General features: G+C 40.6%; 1 protein-coding gene across 2 annotated transcripts in view; it reads left to right on the forward strand.

Moving 5' to 3' along the window:
• The first annotated feature begins 1,215 nt into the window (after positions 1-1,215).
• RNF38 (ring finger protein 38) overlaps positions 1,216-18,421 on the forward strand; it is a 150,168-nt gene continuing 132,962 nt past the window's right edge. Inside the window, exon 1 of one of the 2 annotated variants that reach the window (XM_063082296.1) lies at positions 1,216-1,474. In XM_063082296.1, the coding sequence (XP_062938366.1) occupies positions 1,228-1,474 (247 nt within the window). In that variant the 5' untranslated portion in view covers positions 1,216-1,227. The remainder of the gene's footprint in view (positions 1,475-18,421) is intronic. The other variant, XM_063082295.1, reaches the window with a different exon arrangement.

An 18,421-nucleotide genomic window follows, 5' to 3' on the forward strand; every position in this document is an offset into this window, starting at 1 on the left:
GAAATGTCTGTTGCCAAAGATTCATTCACAGATCTCGTATGAGTTAGACCCAGCACTGTGCGGCTGGGGATAACACTTTATTGAAATGATCTAGTCAGTAGTTTAGCTGCGCCCTCGCCCACACACCTGTACTTACAGGCACCTTTAGCACATAGCTGAGTTTATTTTGTTCTTCTACGGCTTTGATATGAGAGAGAAACAACAACAAAAAAATGAGTTCAGTGACCAACATCATATCCAAGGAGAGGAGGGCGGCCAAGAGGGTCAAGAACCTGCAGAATTTTTCCCCTCATAGAAAAGCCGTCAGCACAGCTCAAAAGCCTTTTCTCACCTCACAGCCTCTGGCTCTTTTGAGACTAGGCCCAGTCGGGCTGGACGGTTTTCTGTCTTTCAGGAAGAAGAGAAAGTCAGAGAAAGGGATGAGGGGCCAGGGCTGAGCCAAGCTGGCTTCTGCTCAGAATTCAAGACGTGTCTCCAGGACTCAGGGAAGGCAGCTCGTCTCCATTTCTTTCGTTTCTGCCTCTGCTATCCTCTCTGGGTCCGCGGGGACTGATTTATCTCTGAAACACAGCCTAAGAGAAGGGAGAGTTTCTTTCCTATGTCTTAAAGGGGGAAAACTTTGAGGAAACATCCGAGAGGGAGAGGAGGCTGTGGCTATAGCGTGGGGAGAGGAGGAGGAAGGAGGCCGAGGCGGCACAACCCGCGGAACGCGAGGCCGGCGGGCGGGTGCACTGGCGAGAAGCAGCTTCCCGCTGAACCTCCGGCACACTGGCGGACGCAGACACCGGCGCCGGAGGCAGCCGCGCAGCGGAGCCCAGGAGCAGCCGGGCCTGGGTCACGTGCGGCCTGGCCCGGGAGACCCGCGGCTGCGCCCCAGGGGGGGGAAGGGGGCGGAGCAGCCCCAGGAGCAGGGCTCTCCCGGCGGACGACCGGCGTAAGGCCTCCCCGCCTTCACGAGCAGCCGAGCCCGAGGATACCCCTCGGCACCGCCCGCCCGCCGCCCCGGGAGCGGCGGCCGAGGAGCCCGGCGCCCATTGGCGGCGGCGGCTCGGCGTCCCCGCCCCCTCCGCGTCCCCGCCCCCGCCGCCACCGCCGCTTCCCGGCTCCGCCTCCTCCCGCTCCGGGAGCCGCCTCCGTCGCCGCCACTGCCGCCGCCGGCCCGGGCCCAGCCAGCGCCCGCCGCGCCGGAGTCGAGTCGTAGCCGGAGCCGCTGCTCGCGGCCCCGCCATGAGCGCAAGCGCAGCCGCCGCGGTCGCCGCCGCCTCAGCAGCCGCCGCCGCCGCGCACTTCCAGCCTCAGTCGTCGTCTCCCAGGCCGGGCCCCACCGAGCTCGGGCCCCCTTGTCGCCCGCGCCCCCCGCCGCCGCCGCCCCGGCCCGAGCCTGCCGCTGCCGACCGCCTCAGCCCTCCGGGCCACGGGCCTCTCCGGACGGGCGCCCAGGGTGGCGGAGCCTGCGGCCGCACGCCAGGAGCAGGTAGGGGGTCCAGGAGCGGGCTAGGCGGGGAGGGGCGTGCGTCGGTCCCGGGGGTGGGAGGCCTGAAGGCGTGTGGTCCAGCCGCCCTGCCCCGCGGAGGGGGAGGAGCGTTGTCGGGTCAGCTTTGTCCAGACCCAGAGCCCCGTAAGCTGTGCCGCGCCGAGCGGCTCACAAAGCGTTTTCCCACGCAGTGGGGAGCCCCCTCCCCCAGGGTGGGCAGGGCAGGACCTGTTCAGGTCTCCGCTCTGCGGAGGAGGAAACTGAAGCTTAGAGGGGGAAGTGACTTACCCAAGGTCACTTGACCAGTGCGAGCCGTAGCCTGGCTGGGACCCAGGGCCACCCTGGGCCGGCGCAGCAGAGGAGGCTGGGAGCAGGCAGAACCCCCAGCCCCGGAGAACCGAGAGAGATTGACCTGGGAGGCGGGGGCTAGGCCCTGGTTCCTGGCATACCCGCTCAGCCCCTTTTGGGCTGGCTTAGGAGAAAAGATCCCTTGAGGGGTGGGACGGAGGAGCATGGGCCACACTGGGAGCTTGGTGTGGTGCCCTGGGGAGTCGACTTGGGGAGCTGCAGGGGGAGAGACTTCTGTGAAGGGTGTGCTGTCGGGGAGAGAGGGTTTTCTTCAGTGAGTGGGACAGAGCTTCGGAAACTTCTTCTGGTGGGGACCGTTTGTTTTCTGCCAGGCCACCTTCCCCACCACTGCCGGAATTAATGGGAGCGAGGCTTGCTCGCTTTTGTGGAGACGCCCGTAAGGTGTCTTTTTCACGAAATGGCCCGAGTTTCGTTCACACCAAAACCAGAAATGCATGCATGGTCTTGGTAAAGGCATTTATGCCACAGAAAGCCATATGAGTTTTTTCCAGGTGGTTTGGACCTACCACACTTGGAGAACTCTCGAAGAAAGAAAAGCTATCACAGGCGTGAAGGGGGAAGGAAGCTGGAAGGATTGGGACTAGTCACCCGCCTGCCCTGCATGTAATGCATGGGATTTCCGTTTTTATTTGGGGTGGGTGATTAGGTGGGTTGTTTTTACTGTGCATGCATCTTGGAAGGGGAAAGGGGAGAGGACTTGCAGTTCTAGAGGAGAAGGAGAGAGCGCAACGGGTTACAGGCAATGAAGAGGGTCCCGTTGAGCTAGAGAATAGAAGCTGTAGAATGGGGAAAAAGGAGAGGGTATTCAGTCATGGTAGGGGAAAGAAGATGAAAGAGTTGTGGAAGGGAGAGGCGGGTGTCTAGTCTAGAGAAAAAGATTGGTATATTTCAAAGAAAGACAAATGTGATGAGTTTGAAAGGAGTCTGTTAGAGTCCACGTTATCTGGCAAGCTTGAGTAAATGTACTGGTCTGCAATTCATTTTATTTGAGTAAGGACTGTTATACTTTTGTAGAAACGTTCTACCTTTAGCACCCCATCACCCTTTCTAGCACTTGTTCTGAGGATGTAGACCCTAAGTGCCTGTAGTATTATCTTGGAAGTAAGGTTTGACAAAAGAGGGAAGGGAGAGACTAATTAGCAAATGCATTAATTAAGGTCCTTTGTCCAAAATGATTCCTTGTTTAAGTCAGCTGTTTTCTGGCTGCTCTCCTGCACCTCAGCTTTCCAGCTGTGGTTGCTGTTGACAGGGTGCTTTGGGAAGAACTGCCCTGATTCAGACAAGATGGGTTCGATTTTTCTAAAAAACTAAAAAGCAAGGAAATTTACTCATCAAAGACTTATAATCGGGGAAAAGCAAATTGAAAAAACAGTGAGATGCCATTTTACACCCATCAGATTGGCAAAAATTAAATGCTGTGATAACCAGGTATTAGTAAGGGAATGTTTATTGTGGGGAAATAAACATTAATACACCGCTAGTGGGAATGTAAATGGGTACAACAACCTTGGAGAGTATAGTGATGTCTACTTGAAGGTGAGCAGACATATCCATCTACCTAAAATGTCCATTTCTGGGTCTATACTCTTAAGAAATCTTTGCATGCTTGTTTAAGAAAGTAAGAACAAAAGAAGTACAAGAATGCTCATTCCAGCCTAAACATCCACCAACAGGGGAATACGTAAATCTTTAGGTAGATCCACACAATTGAATATTATAGCACTGTGAAAAATAAACTATAGCTACATGCATTAAAATGGATGATTCTCAAAAACATAATATGGGGTAGGGGAGCAAGTCAGACGAAGAATTCTTACAGAATTACATGTGTATAAAATTTGAAAACATGCAAAATAATATTGTTTGTGGCTTTGTACAATGTGTAGTAATAGTAGAAAAACATGCATAGAAATGACTAACACCAAATTCAGAGAAATGATTCTCTTGAGGAAGAGAAGAGGAGGAATGGGATTGGGAGAGTGGTATGCAGACGGTTTTAATTATACCTGTATAATTCTATATATAACTTAAAAAAATCTGAATCAGGTAATTGCAAATTAAGAATTGCTAATGTTGGGTGTAGGGTACAGAGATATTCAGTATATTTTTCTAAATATTTTTCAGATGTTTAAAATATTTTTCACATCAAAAAATTTTATTGTTTATAGAACACAGAGTTTTTGTCCTGTAATAATGGAACTTTAGTTACAGGCTCCATCCCAGCACAGACTTATCAGGCATGCAGGCTGGTGATCCTTTTTTCACCCTCTTTCTGACTTGCAAAACCTAGTTTTGCAGAGGATGACTTTTATTTTGGAACTGCTGATAGGCGTGGAGGATTTCCCGGTCTTTGTAAACTTTCTGGTGGACCTAAGTCAGCAGTTTGAGCTCTGTCAGAATATGTGTGTTCCAGGACACTCTGATTTATCAGGTGTAGGGAGGGACCTAGACATTTGATTCTGAGAAAGCTCCTCAGTAGATTCTGATGCCCACTAGAGTTTGCAAACCACTGTTTTAGCTTTGCCATGGTCCAGCCCCCAGGCTTTTCCTCAGGCTGCCCTTGGAGGACTGGGAGGGATGTGGACCCATGCAGGGTCCAACCCTTTTATGGAGCAAAGAATGATAAGGTTGGATGCCATACCCTTCTTAATCCAGGTTGTTAATTCCTCTTATTTTCATGCAGGTACCAAAGGGGCCGACCACCCACCAAGGATGTTTTCAGGTTTTACAGACTTTAATCACATGTGCCAACTATATGTGGTTTTATAGGATAAGAGCAAAAAGAGTCTAGTAAAGAAGGAAAATTAGCAAATTTGAAGAAGTAAACCCCCAAAGGTAAACGTATGTGATCATGTCTTTCTTAAGAGAAAGGTGGTTCATCCCTCTGCAGATGACAGTGATTGTTTTAGAGTTTTAGTTTAAGATGTACATTGGAGGTTCAGTTGTTTGAACCTGTGGTCAAAGATTAGGGTCTTTAGGAAACAACTGATTATCCCTCAAGATGGAAAAGTTAGTTTCCTTTCTTCGAGATTTGCTAGTTTTTCTTCTCTGTTAGATCTTTTTTGTTCTACTCCTAACATGTTTGGGAATGAATGTATAACAAATGTGAGGCTTCCTGATAATAAAATTTGTGAAGTGCCTGTTTGTCTTTGTTGATTTTCTTTCTGGAAATCCACTTTGGAGGTGCAGCGTTGTCCTAGGTACATGTTTTAGCAGGGCTTCTGCAAAGTACTGTATAGATTGTGCTCAGCACAAGGACACCTTTTTGGGGTGACAAGTAAAGGTGGAAACCCATTTTGTGCTCCACTTACCAAGGTGATGAGTACCTAGTGTAGAACTGTGTTCCCTCAGAGTAGGGGTGCCTTTTTCTAATTCTCACAAAGGTGCTCTGTGAACTAGCACCACCGTGCAGCTGTGGAACTGTTGGTCCAGCTGCAATTAACTGTGCCATCCATACTCATTGTGGGCTCTATGATGAAGGCTGGGTTGGTGCTGCACCTGGGGCTCCAAAAGAGGCCTCTCTGTGAACTTTTCATGGTAAGGGGCCGACTCTGGCTTTTCATCACCATGCTCAGCTGAATCAAAGAGCTCAGCTTAAAATTGTAAACTTTGTTATGAGGCTAGAGAAATATGTGTAGAGTCAGTTATTTAGAAAACATCATTATTTATGAAAAGATGGAATGAAAGAGAAATCATTAAAAAGACAAAAGTATCTGGTAAGTGAAGGAGAGGAAGTAGCTGTGTGCCACATTTGTTCTTGTATTCTTACAGTGCTTACATTGAGGGGTAAATATGTTATTTTTCTCTTCCTATTTCTCCCACACTTGCGTTTTTGAATTTCTGAAGACTTGAGGCTTTTTAGCCAATTTTGAAAATATTTACCCATTTGTATTTTCCATTAAGTGGTTGTTTACGCTTCCTGCTGTTTCATTTTTTTCTTGGAGAGAGAGGAAGGGGGTGACCAACCAAGGACAAGACTGGACTTCCTACTGCTTTTGCAAATAATGGCAGAGTGTTTTTCAGAACAGTTGTCATGGACAACTCTTCTTGGGGCTCAAGGGAGAGGTACATCTGAAGTGGTTTCTGTTGTCTTTTTTATTATTTTTAAACATGATTTAGGGTGCTGGATGGAGAGTTTCATTGTGCTTTTGCTGTTGTCTTGAAGGAATTTTTTTGAAGAAATTATATATAAATAAAAGAATGTTTAACAAATGGTCTTATGCACACACAAGGAGAATAAACACTTCTTACCTATGGGCCTTGCCCAAAGTGGTTTCAGTTTTTTCCTGCTCTGCCCTAGTGGATATTAGTGCTATTCTTAGGACTGCTTAGAACAGTTAACTGAAGTGATGTTGGGCAGGTCAAGGAGGATGAATGATGGGATTATACCAGGATTTATCAGTAGTTCCCTCAACTCATGATATAGAAAGCTATCACTACATTTTTTGCTTTTCTGTTAAGATGTGTAAAAATAAGGGAGTGAGAGATTGAGTCTGAGGTATATAATCATTTGATTTTGTTGAAAGAAAAAGGGAAGAAGTGGTAAGAGGAAAAAATATTACATGGAAGAAAAGAGTATGGCTGGCCAGTTAGCTCAGGTGGTTAGAGCATGGTGTTATAACACCAAGGTCAAGCGTTTGGATCCCCATATGGGCTAGCTGCCTCCCAAAAAGAGTAAACAGGACATTTCGTAATGCTTTTGGGATGTTTCTTGAGTTTTAGAAAAGTTACCTGTCCATTCTGCTTCAGCATTTTTTTTTTTTTTTTTTTTTTTTTTTGGTAGCTGGCCAAAATGGAGATCCTAACCTTTGAGCCTGGTGTTATCAGCACCGTGCTTTACCAAGTGTGCTAACTGGTCAGCCCTACTTCAGCACCTTTGATTTAGTGTCCGCAGATGGTGCTTGCTGATCTTCTGTTGAAACCTGTTTTATTGTCACAGAACTAAAAAATGAGCAGTTTTTCAGACTAAAGTAGGGTAAGCTGAAAGTAAAAGAGGTATCCATTTCATAATTACTTTTGCAAATAGAGAGGAGTAAGTAACAAAAAGTATTTTTCATTTGGCCTTTGGGCTATCGTGTTTAAATTTTTTTTTTATAGATTTGTCTTCCTATGTAGATTTTTATTGCCACCTCCATACATATTTGAGCATCTACTGGGTGTCAGTAATGCCAGTGTTAACCACTGATTTATTGGGGTGATAGCCTTCATTGTCAGAAACTTCATTACCTGAGGTCCTGAGAAGAACACAGAGGGGTGCACTTCAAGACATCTCTTGCTTGCTTTTCTCCCTTATTTCTTGCTTCTTTTTGCTCCCTGGCCTTCTGGACTTCATGTTGATTGTGCCCATCTGTAGGGACAGGCCCTGCTCCTCCCTGCACCCACACCTGGGAGAGGGTGCAGAGGCTGAACAGAACTCTAGCTGGTCACCCACAAATAAAACCCCAAAACAACGTTGAACCAGAATCGAGGGCCACCATAGCAGCTTCAGCTCCTCTTCCTCTGTTGCCATCAACCACCCTTTGCTGTTGGGCCTGGAAGGCAACTCCCGCAAATCATACAAAGAGGCTTTGTGCTCTGAGGATGTTCTAAAGGCTGGATCACTGTAATTATAATTCCCTAAGCACAACCAAGTAATGGGGGCAAGCAGGGTAAAGATGGTATCCAAGTACTTGTTGGTAAGAAGTCAGGCGGGGATTAAAAATCATCTAGAGATGGTACCAAAAGTGGCTAATGGAGCGTTGTTGGTAATGCTGACAGGAACATGTTTAAGTGAACAGAGTTTTAAATTCTAATACTTGCAAGATACTTGAAGCTTTAAAACACAAAACTGAGCTTGGAGATTTTTTTCTTTTTCTTTTTTTGAGCCTGAAATTGTAACTGTAAAGTACTTTAGAAGAGGGTATGTGGAAATCTGGGTCTCCTTTGCTTTATGTTTGGATTGCCAGAATGATTGATTGCCCAAGAAAGCCAAATATATAACTTGCTTATTCCTTGAGGGATGTTCCCACTATTCTTTTTTTTTTTTTTTTTTTTTTAAAGTAAACGCTGACTGACATTTTTTGGGAACCTGATTTCCCCCTACCACCATCAGAAAAAAATCAATTCATCTGGGGATATGTGGTTAATAAACTTGTAAATCAACCATTTTATCCTGATGTGCTTCTAAGCGCTGTTGGCAATCTTTTAGTGAAAATATTTTTTCTTATTATATTAATTATTACATATTCTTGTTACTAGTATCTCAAACAAACTGCTGGTTTTGCTTTTGTTTATGTTTTTAAAGAAATGCACCAAACAAGCAAAGGTTATCTTTAGGACAGTGGACTCCAGGAGCACTTACTCAGAGTAAGAGGAAAGGGCCCTTTTAGTTGCTATAATTAACACTGACATCTGTGGTGTACAGGTAGATACTGTGTACTCCATGGTAACCTACAGCTCCTGTAAGCTAGCCCTTCCTCTAATTACTTGGAGTCGTATCAGGATTTGTACCTTTATTCTTACTGTCCAGCATGATTTCATTCTGGTTTGAGGAAATCTACCATATATTTATCTTCACATAAGACTGTTGTGTAGTCTGTTAAAAAGACATTGCCCAAATAATCCTTTGAAAAAGCTGTACCAATTTGTCAGCTAAATTAATTTTATGAGATTTAAAAATCACAAGGATCTATTTTATCTGCTTTTAATGAAGAAGAAGTTTGGTTTTTTACCCTATTGTTTTAGTCAAGTATGTTACTCAGCAGTGACTTATATTTTAGCTTAGTTTTTTTTGTGTGTGGCTGGCTAATAATGGGATCTGAACCCTTGACCTTGGTGTTATCAGCGCCATGCTCTAACCAAATGAACTAACTGGCTAGCCCCTTTATTGTCCTTAATTGTAAACTATTGTCTGGACTACTTCATTTGCTTCATTTTTTAATATATATTTCTTTTAGGCATTAACCCCTGACACTCTGGTGGCCACTAAAAGTAACGATTTGGTAAACGTTTACTGAGTGCCTACTATGTCCTAGGCACCATGAGGATTTCAGAGGTGATTCAACTATGTAACAGTTCAGTGATAGTCTGACGTGTGTTAGAACAAATGCATTTTTGGGATTGCTGGCCCTTAATAATGAGAGCAGAGAACATAAAAATTGAACTAATAATAGTGATATGATAATCTTGATAATTAACCATGCTAAAGCACAGACCTAATCAGATGAAAAAATTTAAGTGGCTACTTTCTAAGTAAAAGCCATATTTTTTGGTCTGGCATTCAAAGTCAGCATAATTGGGTCTTCATTATTCTAATCTCTACTCTTCTTCCTCACAAATATTATTCTCCGGTGAAATAGAACACCTTGTTTCTGTTTAAATGCCCAAACAAGCACTCAGTGTTTGACAAGCCCATATGTGTATGACTTTTCCACCTCTGTTTCTTTGTAACTTCAGCTTGGAATGCCTGTTCTGCTTTCCAAAATCCTACTTGTTTTTTAATATCTAGGTAGTAGTGGTCAGTTATTGTGTACTTAGAATATATGAGGCTGTATTTTAAGTACTTTATGTGGATTAATTCATTTAATCCTCACTTCAGTGCTTTAAGGTAGATATTATATCATACTTACTGTACAGATGAAGAAACTAGAGCACCGGGAGGTTAAATAACTTGCTAGAGATGATACAGCTATTAAGAGCGTTATCTGGGATATGAACCCAGTCAGTCTAGTTCCAGAATCTGTATTTGTAACCTTTATGCTTTACTGAATCTCACTTTATATCTAGCATCAGCAAACTCAGCAGTTAGTCTTGGTAACAAAAGACTGAATATAAGCAAAGTTGATCACTCTTTTAGCCATTGAAGAGAATTTGCAGTCTTTAGTTTTACCTTTGCTCCTCCTGAGAAATACACTCCTTTTTTTGTGGGGTTTTTTTTTTTTTTTTTTAGTTATTCATTGCTTTTTCCGCATCAAGAGTGGGAGTATCTGCACTGGAGTGGGTTCACTTTAAATCAGGCATATTTAAAGTTGCTTCTTAGAAAATTTCCTGTGGTCTTTGATTCTGAACATTAGGATCTTAACTGAGTGCTTGTTTGGGAACTTAAACAGAAACAAAACTTCTCAAGGAAAAATTTGGCCCTGCTTGGAGTAACTTCTGAATTCCACCTTTTTGTGCATGAGTACCCCAACTTCCTTCCTCCTCAAATCAGTGTAAGAATGGATGTTAAACTTTTTAAAAAATCTTCTTTGTTTCCATAATAAACTCTCATTTGTCATAAGCTAAAGCATAAACATTTCCCTTTATTTAGTAGCATTGAGTATGAACATTCCAGGCATCAGTTGGAGAGCCTGGTGTTGATACTGTCTGAAACTGGATTATTTGAGGAAGATAGTCTAGCACAGTGGTTCCTACATGAGCTGCCTTAAAATCGGTTGGAATGCTTGTTAAAAATTCTGTTTCATTAGGTAGGTGATGGGTGGCCTAAAGTTGGGATCTGATGTTCTGTAAATTTTCTCATAAGCAGTTATAGGTGGTGTTTCTAATGTATCTCATCTGTATTGTGGACTTAATAGGCATTGGTGAGCCATCCTGAGAATCTACCATTTAAAAAATGTTCTATAGGAAAATGGGATTCTAAGGTCAAACCAGGTACACTACTTATAGACTTTTAGAATATGGTCTGTTTTTGAGTTGAGCACTGCCAACTCCATCTTTTTCTCCTACTTTGCTTATGGATACCTAGAAAGGAAAAATTAATTCTTCACCTTTCAAAATTACTAAACAGTACGCAATTAATTCACAGTAGGAAGACATTCCTTCTATACAAGCAGGATAAAAACTGATTAATCCAGATAATTGAGTATCCACACACTCACTGGTTTGAGTTTCTTAATAACCTTAGCCTCACAATATATCTAGAATTTGATATGTTTGGGAGATCTTTTTTTTTTGGCTGCTGGCTGGTACTGAGATCTGAACCCTTGACCTCGGTGTTATGTGTTATAACACCACGCTCTAACCAACTGAGTTAACCAGCCAGCTTCTGTTTGGAGGATCTTAAGGAAGTCATTGTTGACTGTCTTTGCTAATAGCAAGAAAATGAGTCAGGAACTCTTGTGACCTAATTATCCAGTGTTTCTGTTAAAATTGAGCATTTATTGTTGAAAACAGTTAGAAATGATTACTGTTCCATGATATTTTTAAGCTTTAAGTAAAAGCTACCAATATGTGCTAAAAAAAAGCAAACAAACAAACAGTCCCAAAATACAGCAATGCAACAAGTCAAACGATTTGACTTCCTAAAATGAATTTATGAGCAGCTCATGAACTCTGTGTTGAGATCAAAACCGAAATCAGAATTTGACTCTAGAGGGCTGGCCTGTGGCTCACTTGGGAGAGTGTGGCGCTGATAACACCAAGGCCATGGGTTCAGATCCCTATATAAGGATGGCTGGTTAGCTCACTTGGGAGTCCATGGTGCTGACAACACCAACTCAAGGGTTAAGATTTCCTTACCGGTCATCTTTTAAAAAAAAGAAAGGAAGAAAAAAAGAATTTGACTCTAGAATGTTTAGATAATATTGTACATATTTTGAGTCTAACTTTTGGCAGAACAAAATCTTTTAAAAAATGAATTGTCTCAATTGACAGAAGTGATTTTAACAAGCAGTTCTGGAGCTATGTTGTAGAAGTGTAAAAAGGAGTAGTGGAGTGGGGGTAGAAATCAAACCAGTTTTACTATACCAAAATCTTTTTTAGCACATTTGAGATGTAAACATGTTTCCTTTTGAAATAAAGTTGTTTGATAGAATACTTATATTATTTTTCCTGATGCTTTGTAATTAAATACCCAAGGCCCAAATTTGTTTTAAAGCTTAAGATCCCTTTGTTTTTAACGAAGAAAAGTTGTCAAATTGAAAGGGAGCTTTAGAGATTTTAATTCCAAGCTTGCTTTAAGAAGGGAGAGGCAAGTCAAATTGGGCATTGGCCCCACGGAATTGACCTTGCTACTTCCTGGGTCTGGGAAGCTGAGAGAAAGGGGATGTGTTGCACTGGGGCAGGGCGGAAGCCTGGTAGGAGCTAGAAGTGAAACTGGAAGTGCCTTAAAAAAGCAGATGGTTGTGTTAGGTTGAGTGAAGCTGCATTGAGCGGTGAGACTGTACGATTCTTAAGCACCAATGTATATGTAGTTCACTTGCAGATTCCTGAGAGAATCAGCATATTTGCAGTAGGACAAACCTGAGACTCAGTGGAAGAAAATGAGAGAGGAGCAAAGGGAGAGGCAGAGGCAGAGGCCGGGGCATTAGGGTGGCAGGTTTTAAAATGAAATCTACGAGCATTTGAGGAGACAGCAGGAAGTTAAAGGTGAAATGCTGGAGATATTTTCCCCCTTCCTCCCAGCTGCATGGAGGTGGGGGCTGTGGCATGGAAAGTGGAGGGTAGATGTTGGTAAAGATCTTCTTGTTAGAACAGAGAAGGCATATATCCGCATGGTTTGTTTGAAGATGTTGTATTCCCACTTAGCGATACAAACAAAGGTTAGCTAGTCTTCGCAATTTTATTATGCCTGGGTTAAAATTGAAATTCACTTGTTTTAAAAGAAAAATAACTTGTGATATAACATTGATGTATACGAGGAATAGATTTCCAAGGTGGTTTAATGGTAGTTATGTGCTGTCTGTCACACACGAGGATGACACTGCTAACATGCTCTAACTAGGGCATGCTGTGCTGATGTTTTTTCCACAGGACTGATAAGTGATAGTTTCGTATTCAAAGAGATTAAAAACTGCTTCTGGTTCTGCTGGCCTCCCCCACTCTCATCCCCAGAAACCACTCATAGACATTGCATGGATAGGTATGGGGTAATATGGATCAGGGTTGTGGTTTATGGCTTTGAGGTAGACCAGCACTTCTCACACTTTACTTATACATCACATGGAGGTCTTATTAAAATGCCGATTTCTAGCAAGGACCCAAGTGATGGTGGAGCATGTTTTGCGTAGCCAGGCAATAGAGTAGTGGTTCTCAAACTTTAGCATGCATAATAATCATGTGGAAGTCTTGTTAAAAGGAAGATGGTTGGGCCCCACTACCTGAGCTTTTGTTGTACCTCACTAGGGTGGAGTCTGATAATCTTCATTTTAAACAAATTCCTAGGTGACGCTAATGCAGCCGAGGGGGAGCTGCATATTTTGAGAGTCACTGAGGAAGAACATAAATAATACCAGGGAGAAAGAATCAAACTGTCCATCTTGGCTTCTTGAGCATTATTTGCTAACTGAACTAAAAATGGTGGGGAAAAAGGGTTGAATGGAATAGAGTAATACCATTTCTTTTAAATCAATAGCACCCCATAAGACAATTCTGTATTTTATTGTGCTGTGTATGATGTGTCTCTCTATCTAGAAGAAAGTTAACGGTATACCCCACCAAACAAAAATAACAAAGATGATTACTTCTGGAGAGAAGGATCCAAGATTGCAAAGGGTGGGACTTTAGCTTTCTATGTAAGGTTTTACTTTTTAATGAAGACGTTGTACTTTTAGTAGTGTAATTAATTTTATAAAAAGTTAAATCTGGGGCAGATATCTTACATTTATCTCTCCAGATTTGTCCTATACCTTTTTCTACCTGACTTTTTTCTCCAGATAAAAACTCTCAGGCCCTCTGGATTGAAGGGCTGGAGGAGACGGAGGTCAGAATATTAATCCTTTGACCTCTTAGGGTAACCTGCATAATATAACCTGGGTTCTGGTAATCTCTGTCTCCTGTGTTTTTGGTGGGCCTCTAGGAGCAATAATTGTTTTGCTTGTGCTGCTCCACCCCACAACTCTGTAGTTATTCCTTTTATAAATAAATACTCCTCTGGTTATTCTAATTTGTATTTGCCAACTCTTTACTGTTGGGATTCTGACTGATGGACCCTCCATCTTATATCCTCTCTTCACTACAATCCTAGAGGTGGTGACAGGTACTATTTTAGTGTTGTCTTTCCAGATGTTTTCTATTCATAATGTGACTCTCAAATAAATGTATATAAAACACAGGAATCATACTGTATTTCTTATTCTATAAATTTTTTTTAACTTCATGCTATATGTGGCCATCTTCATTTGTATAATTGACTTCATTTTTAATAGCTGTGTAATGTTCTGTTTTATTTCATATGGATGTACCACAATTCAACCAGTTCCTTATATATTTAACATGAAATTTTTAATCACACTGTGTTTCCATTTATACTTAGATCTTTTCTGCACTCTTTGTTCTGTTCTATTGATCTGTCTCTATTGCAGCACCAATATTACATGTTTTACTTATTTTAATTTTATACAGATAAATGCTTAGTGGGGTAAATCCTTTTAGCTGTTCTTATTTTGAAAAAGACTTGGCTTTCATCACATACTTCTTTCCCCTTCCAAATACACTTTTTAAAAAGTTTTTGTCAGGATTCCTGCAAAAATCTCATTGGTACACTGATTGGAAATACATTAAACTTATGAAGTTAGAAATAATTGGCATCTTTGCATTATCGAGTCTTTTAATCTATTAACACAATTTCTTTCCATCTATTCTCTTTTATGTGTTGTAGTGTGTGCCTTAATGAAGTTTTGTAGTTTTAAATCACATTTGTTAATTCCATAGTATTTTGCCTTTGACAGTGGAGGTGTTTTTTATCTTTTTTTTTTTTTTTTTTTGAGTTTTGCTTACATTAGGGAAAGCTGTTGGTTTTTGTGTATTTTATAACTTGACTTTCCTGAGCTCTTTTTGTCCTTTTAATTTTTTGTAGATTTTTCTTGGGTTTTCCAACTGGACAACTTTATAGTGGCAAATATTGCTAATTTTCACTCCTTTTCAATATTATCCTCTTTTTTTTTTATTGCATTGTTTAGACTAACATTAAAAAAAAATGTCTATATGGCATATACTTAGCTTTAGTCTAATGAGGCTGCCTCAGGTGTGCTCCCCTGCTTATTGTGGGGTTGAGTAGGTCTGAAACCTAACAGGTTAAGGAAATATTTTTGTTTAGTAAGATTTTTTTCTTAGGACAGTTGAGTTTGCCTTTCACTTCAACTATCTACCATTAGAGATTGTTTCCTCTTTTGACCTATTTATATGCTGAATTATATTAATCATTTTTTACTATGGAATTTCTGGAATAAGTCTCATAATGCTAGATTATTTGTTGGTAGAGAGAAGGCTTGCAATTTTCTTTCCTTTTGCCATCCTTGATATTGGCTATTGATCCTTGATATCAAGATATTAGTAGCATGGAAAAATGTATTTGGTGGTGGGGGGGCAGTTACCATTTCTATTTTGTCTTTTAGTTTATTTCATTCAATTTTCTTTACTTTTGGGGAAAGGGGACCGTCAATTTTGGTGAGTTAAATTTTTCTAGAGGCTGGCTGGTAGCTCAGTTGGTTAGAGCACAGCCTTATAACACCAAGGTCACAGGTTCGGATCCTTGTACCAGCCAGCTACCCCCTCCCCCAATTTTTTTTTTTTCCTAGAAAATTGAATCCTCTTCCAGCTTTAAAAAAAGCATTACTGAGTTTATTGTTTTCTTTTATTTTTTAAAATTTCCTCTTTAAATGTGACTTCATCAACTTTTTTAGTCCTTAAATAACTTTTTTTTTTTTGGCTCCTGGCCGGTCTGGGAATCTGAACCCTTGACCGTGAAGTTAAAACACCGTGCTCTAACCAACCTAGTTAATGAGCCAGCCCTCTTAGTCCTAATAGTATGTATTTTGTTCCTTTTGATTAGATGACAATTTGTCTAGCCCATTTCCTCATCCATAAAATAGGTGTAATAAAAATGAGTTAATGTATATGCCTATTATGTAGTAAGCAAATTGGTTGCTGTTATTATTTTTTAAATGATTGTCTTTTAAAGAATTTATTTTTGGATTTATTATTTCTATATTTCTGTATACTAATTCAGAAATTTCTGTTCTCATCCTTATTAAATTCCTTCTGTATGCCTTCTTAAAAGTTTTTTAAAAAGCATACATTTATTGTCTTCTGATTACAAAAAATACACATTGCAAAAATTCAGATGTTACAGAAATATGTATCAGAGAAAATAAGTCCTTTTATTTGAATTCTGCGAAAATAGATATGTGCATATTTATGTAGTTTTTTTTACTATACATATATGTGTGTGTATAAATTTACAAAAAGTGGGACCATATTATATACTGTATATTGTTTTGAAACTTGTTTTTTCCCACTCTATGTTTTAGATCTCTTTCCAAGTCATTGTTTATAGATCTAGTTATTCTTTTTTGGAAACTTCATTTGACATATGATATACATATAGAAACATGCACATCTTGTAAGTTTTCAGCTCAATGAATCATCACAATGTGAACACACTTGCATAACCACCTGGCAGGTCAAGAAATAGAATATTAGAAGTACCGTAGAAGCCTCCCATTGTGCCTGCTACCTTCTTTTTTAAAACTTTAACAGCTTTATTGAGATATAAATTCATATTATCATACAATTCACCTATATAAAATATACAATATAGTGGTTTTTGATGTTTTGGTGTATTCACACTTGTGCAGCCATCACCATTCTCTAATTCCAGGACATTTTTATCACCCCCAGAAGAAACCCTGTGCTCCCAGGCAGTCACTCTCCATTTCTTCCTATGCCGGCCCTTAGGCGACAACTGTCTACTTTCTTTTTCTATAGATTTGCCTGTTCTGGACATTTTATATAAGTGGAATCATTTGATATGCACTCTTTTATGAACAGAACTGGCTTCTTTCACTTAGCATATAGTATTTTCAGGTTCATTTATATTGTTATATCAGTACTTCATTCCTTTTTATGGCTAAATAATATTTGTTATGTGGATAATACCACATTTTATTCATCTATCCATCAATTAATGGACATTGGGTTGCATATACTTTTGGACTATTATGAATAATGCTGCTATGAACATTTGTGTACAAGTTTTTGTGGGGATATATGTTTTCACTTCTCTTGTATACACACACACTGTCAAAGTTAAATAAAAATAGAGATGAATCTATGTAAAATGTTTTATTTGGGAGAATATAAAAACAATTGCAAGTCGGGGCATACACAGAGGGGGGTGGTCTTTGTTTATTTTCTAAGAACAAAGAAAAGGTCAGGAGTTTTATTAAAAAGAGAAATGTTACATATTGTTTTGAAAGAAAGCTCATTGGGGCCAGCCTGTGGCTCACTCAGGAGAGTGTGGTGCTGATAACACCAAGGCCACAGATTCAGATCCCGTGTAGGGATGACCGGTTAGCTCATTGGGTGAGCATGGTGCTGACAACACCAAGTCAAGGGTTAAGGTTTCCTTACCGGTCATCTTTAAAAAAAAAAAAAGAAAAGAAAAAGAAAAAAAGAAAGCTCATTGGCACTAGCAAAGGTTCTGGGAACTGGCAAACTCTGATTAGTGAGTGACTGGGGTAGGAAAAAAACTAGTCTTAGACTCAGGGCAGGTCGTTTCAGCACCTACTAGGTAAAACTGGTCTTAGGGATATAGCAGGCCCTTTCAGCAGCTCGGCTTGTGGGATAATTCTTGGAGCAGGTGCTACATGCCCACAATGCTTTTTTCCCCTGGCCCCTTGACTCTGATTTAGTTGAGTATGACAATAATAAACCAATTTGTAAAGTCAGTTTTTACCCACCTCATTCGTATCCTTTCTAGGAGTGGAATAACTGGGTCAAATGGTAACCTATGTTTAACACTTTGAGGAACTGCCAGACTATTTTCCAAGGTGGTTGCACCATTTTACATTCCCACCAGCAGTATATGAGGTTTCTAATTTTTCCACATCCTTGCCAACTCTTGTCTTTTTGATTATAGCCCTCCTAGTGGGTGCAAAGTGGTATGTCCTCCTGGCTTTGATTTGCATTCCCTAATGGCTAATGATGTTGAGCATTTTTTCATGTGTCATTGATCAATGTAGATTTTAAAAAGGCTTTCAAACTTTCTCCAATTATCAGAGGCAGAGCTAAATAGTATCTTTTGAGTCCTCATAATTTTAAGACAAGCATTTTAGTACATCTATACTTTTCTATCTGCTTTACTTTTTTCTTTGTAAATATGTGTTTTAGTTGTGTTATTTTTATATATTATATATTTTCTTCTGAGAATGACTTTTAAAAATGTTTTAGGCAACTGTGTAGCCAGATTTACAACAGTTATTTAGATTTATCTGTATTTTAACTTGTTTTACTGTTTTCCTTCCATTCTTATCTATATTGTAAATGTAAATTAACTCATTGGATTTTGTTTCCACAAAATCTGTATAGGATTATGTGAGTTAATGAACTATATGACTGATAACCTGATGCAAACATAATTTTAAAGCTATGATAAAAGTTTGCATTTCATTGATACAATCCAGAGCTTTGTTTGCTCTTAACTTGCTGGGAGTTACAATATTTTTTGGTCAGTTACTCTTCCAGGGAGAGCAGCCTGAGCTAGAGAGTTCTTTTAGGGAGAGCAGCCTGAACTAGAGTTTTCAGAGAAAAATGGTTAAGTCTGTTTCTTGGTGATTAGAGGGATGATTAGGGAAATCAGATGGACAGACCGGAGAGCATGGT

This window comes from Cynocephalus volans, chromosome 17 (assembly GCF_027409185.1).
Source record: "Cynocephalus volans isolate mCynVol1 chromosome 17, mCynVol1.pri, whole genome shotgun sequence".
Classification (NCBI taxonomy): domain Eukaryota; kingdom Metazoa; phylum Chordata; class Mammalia; order Dermoptera; family Cynocephalidae; genus Cynocephalus; species Cynocephalus volans.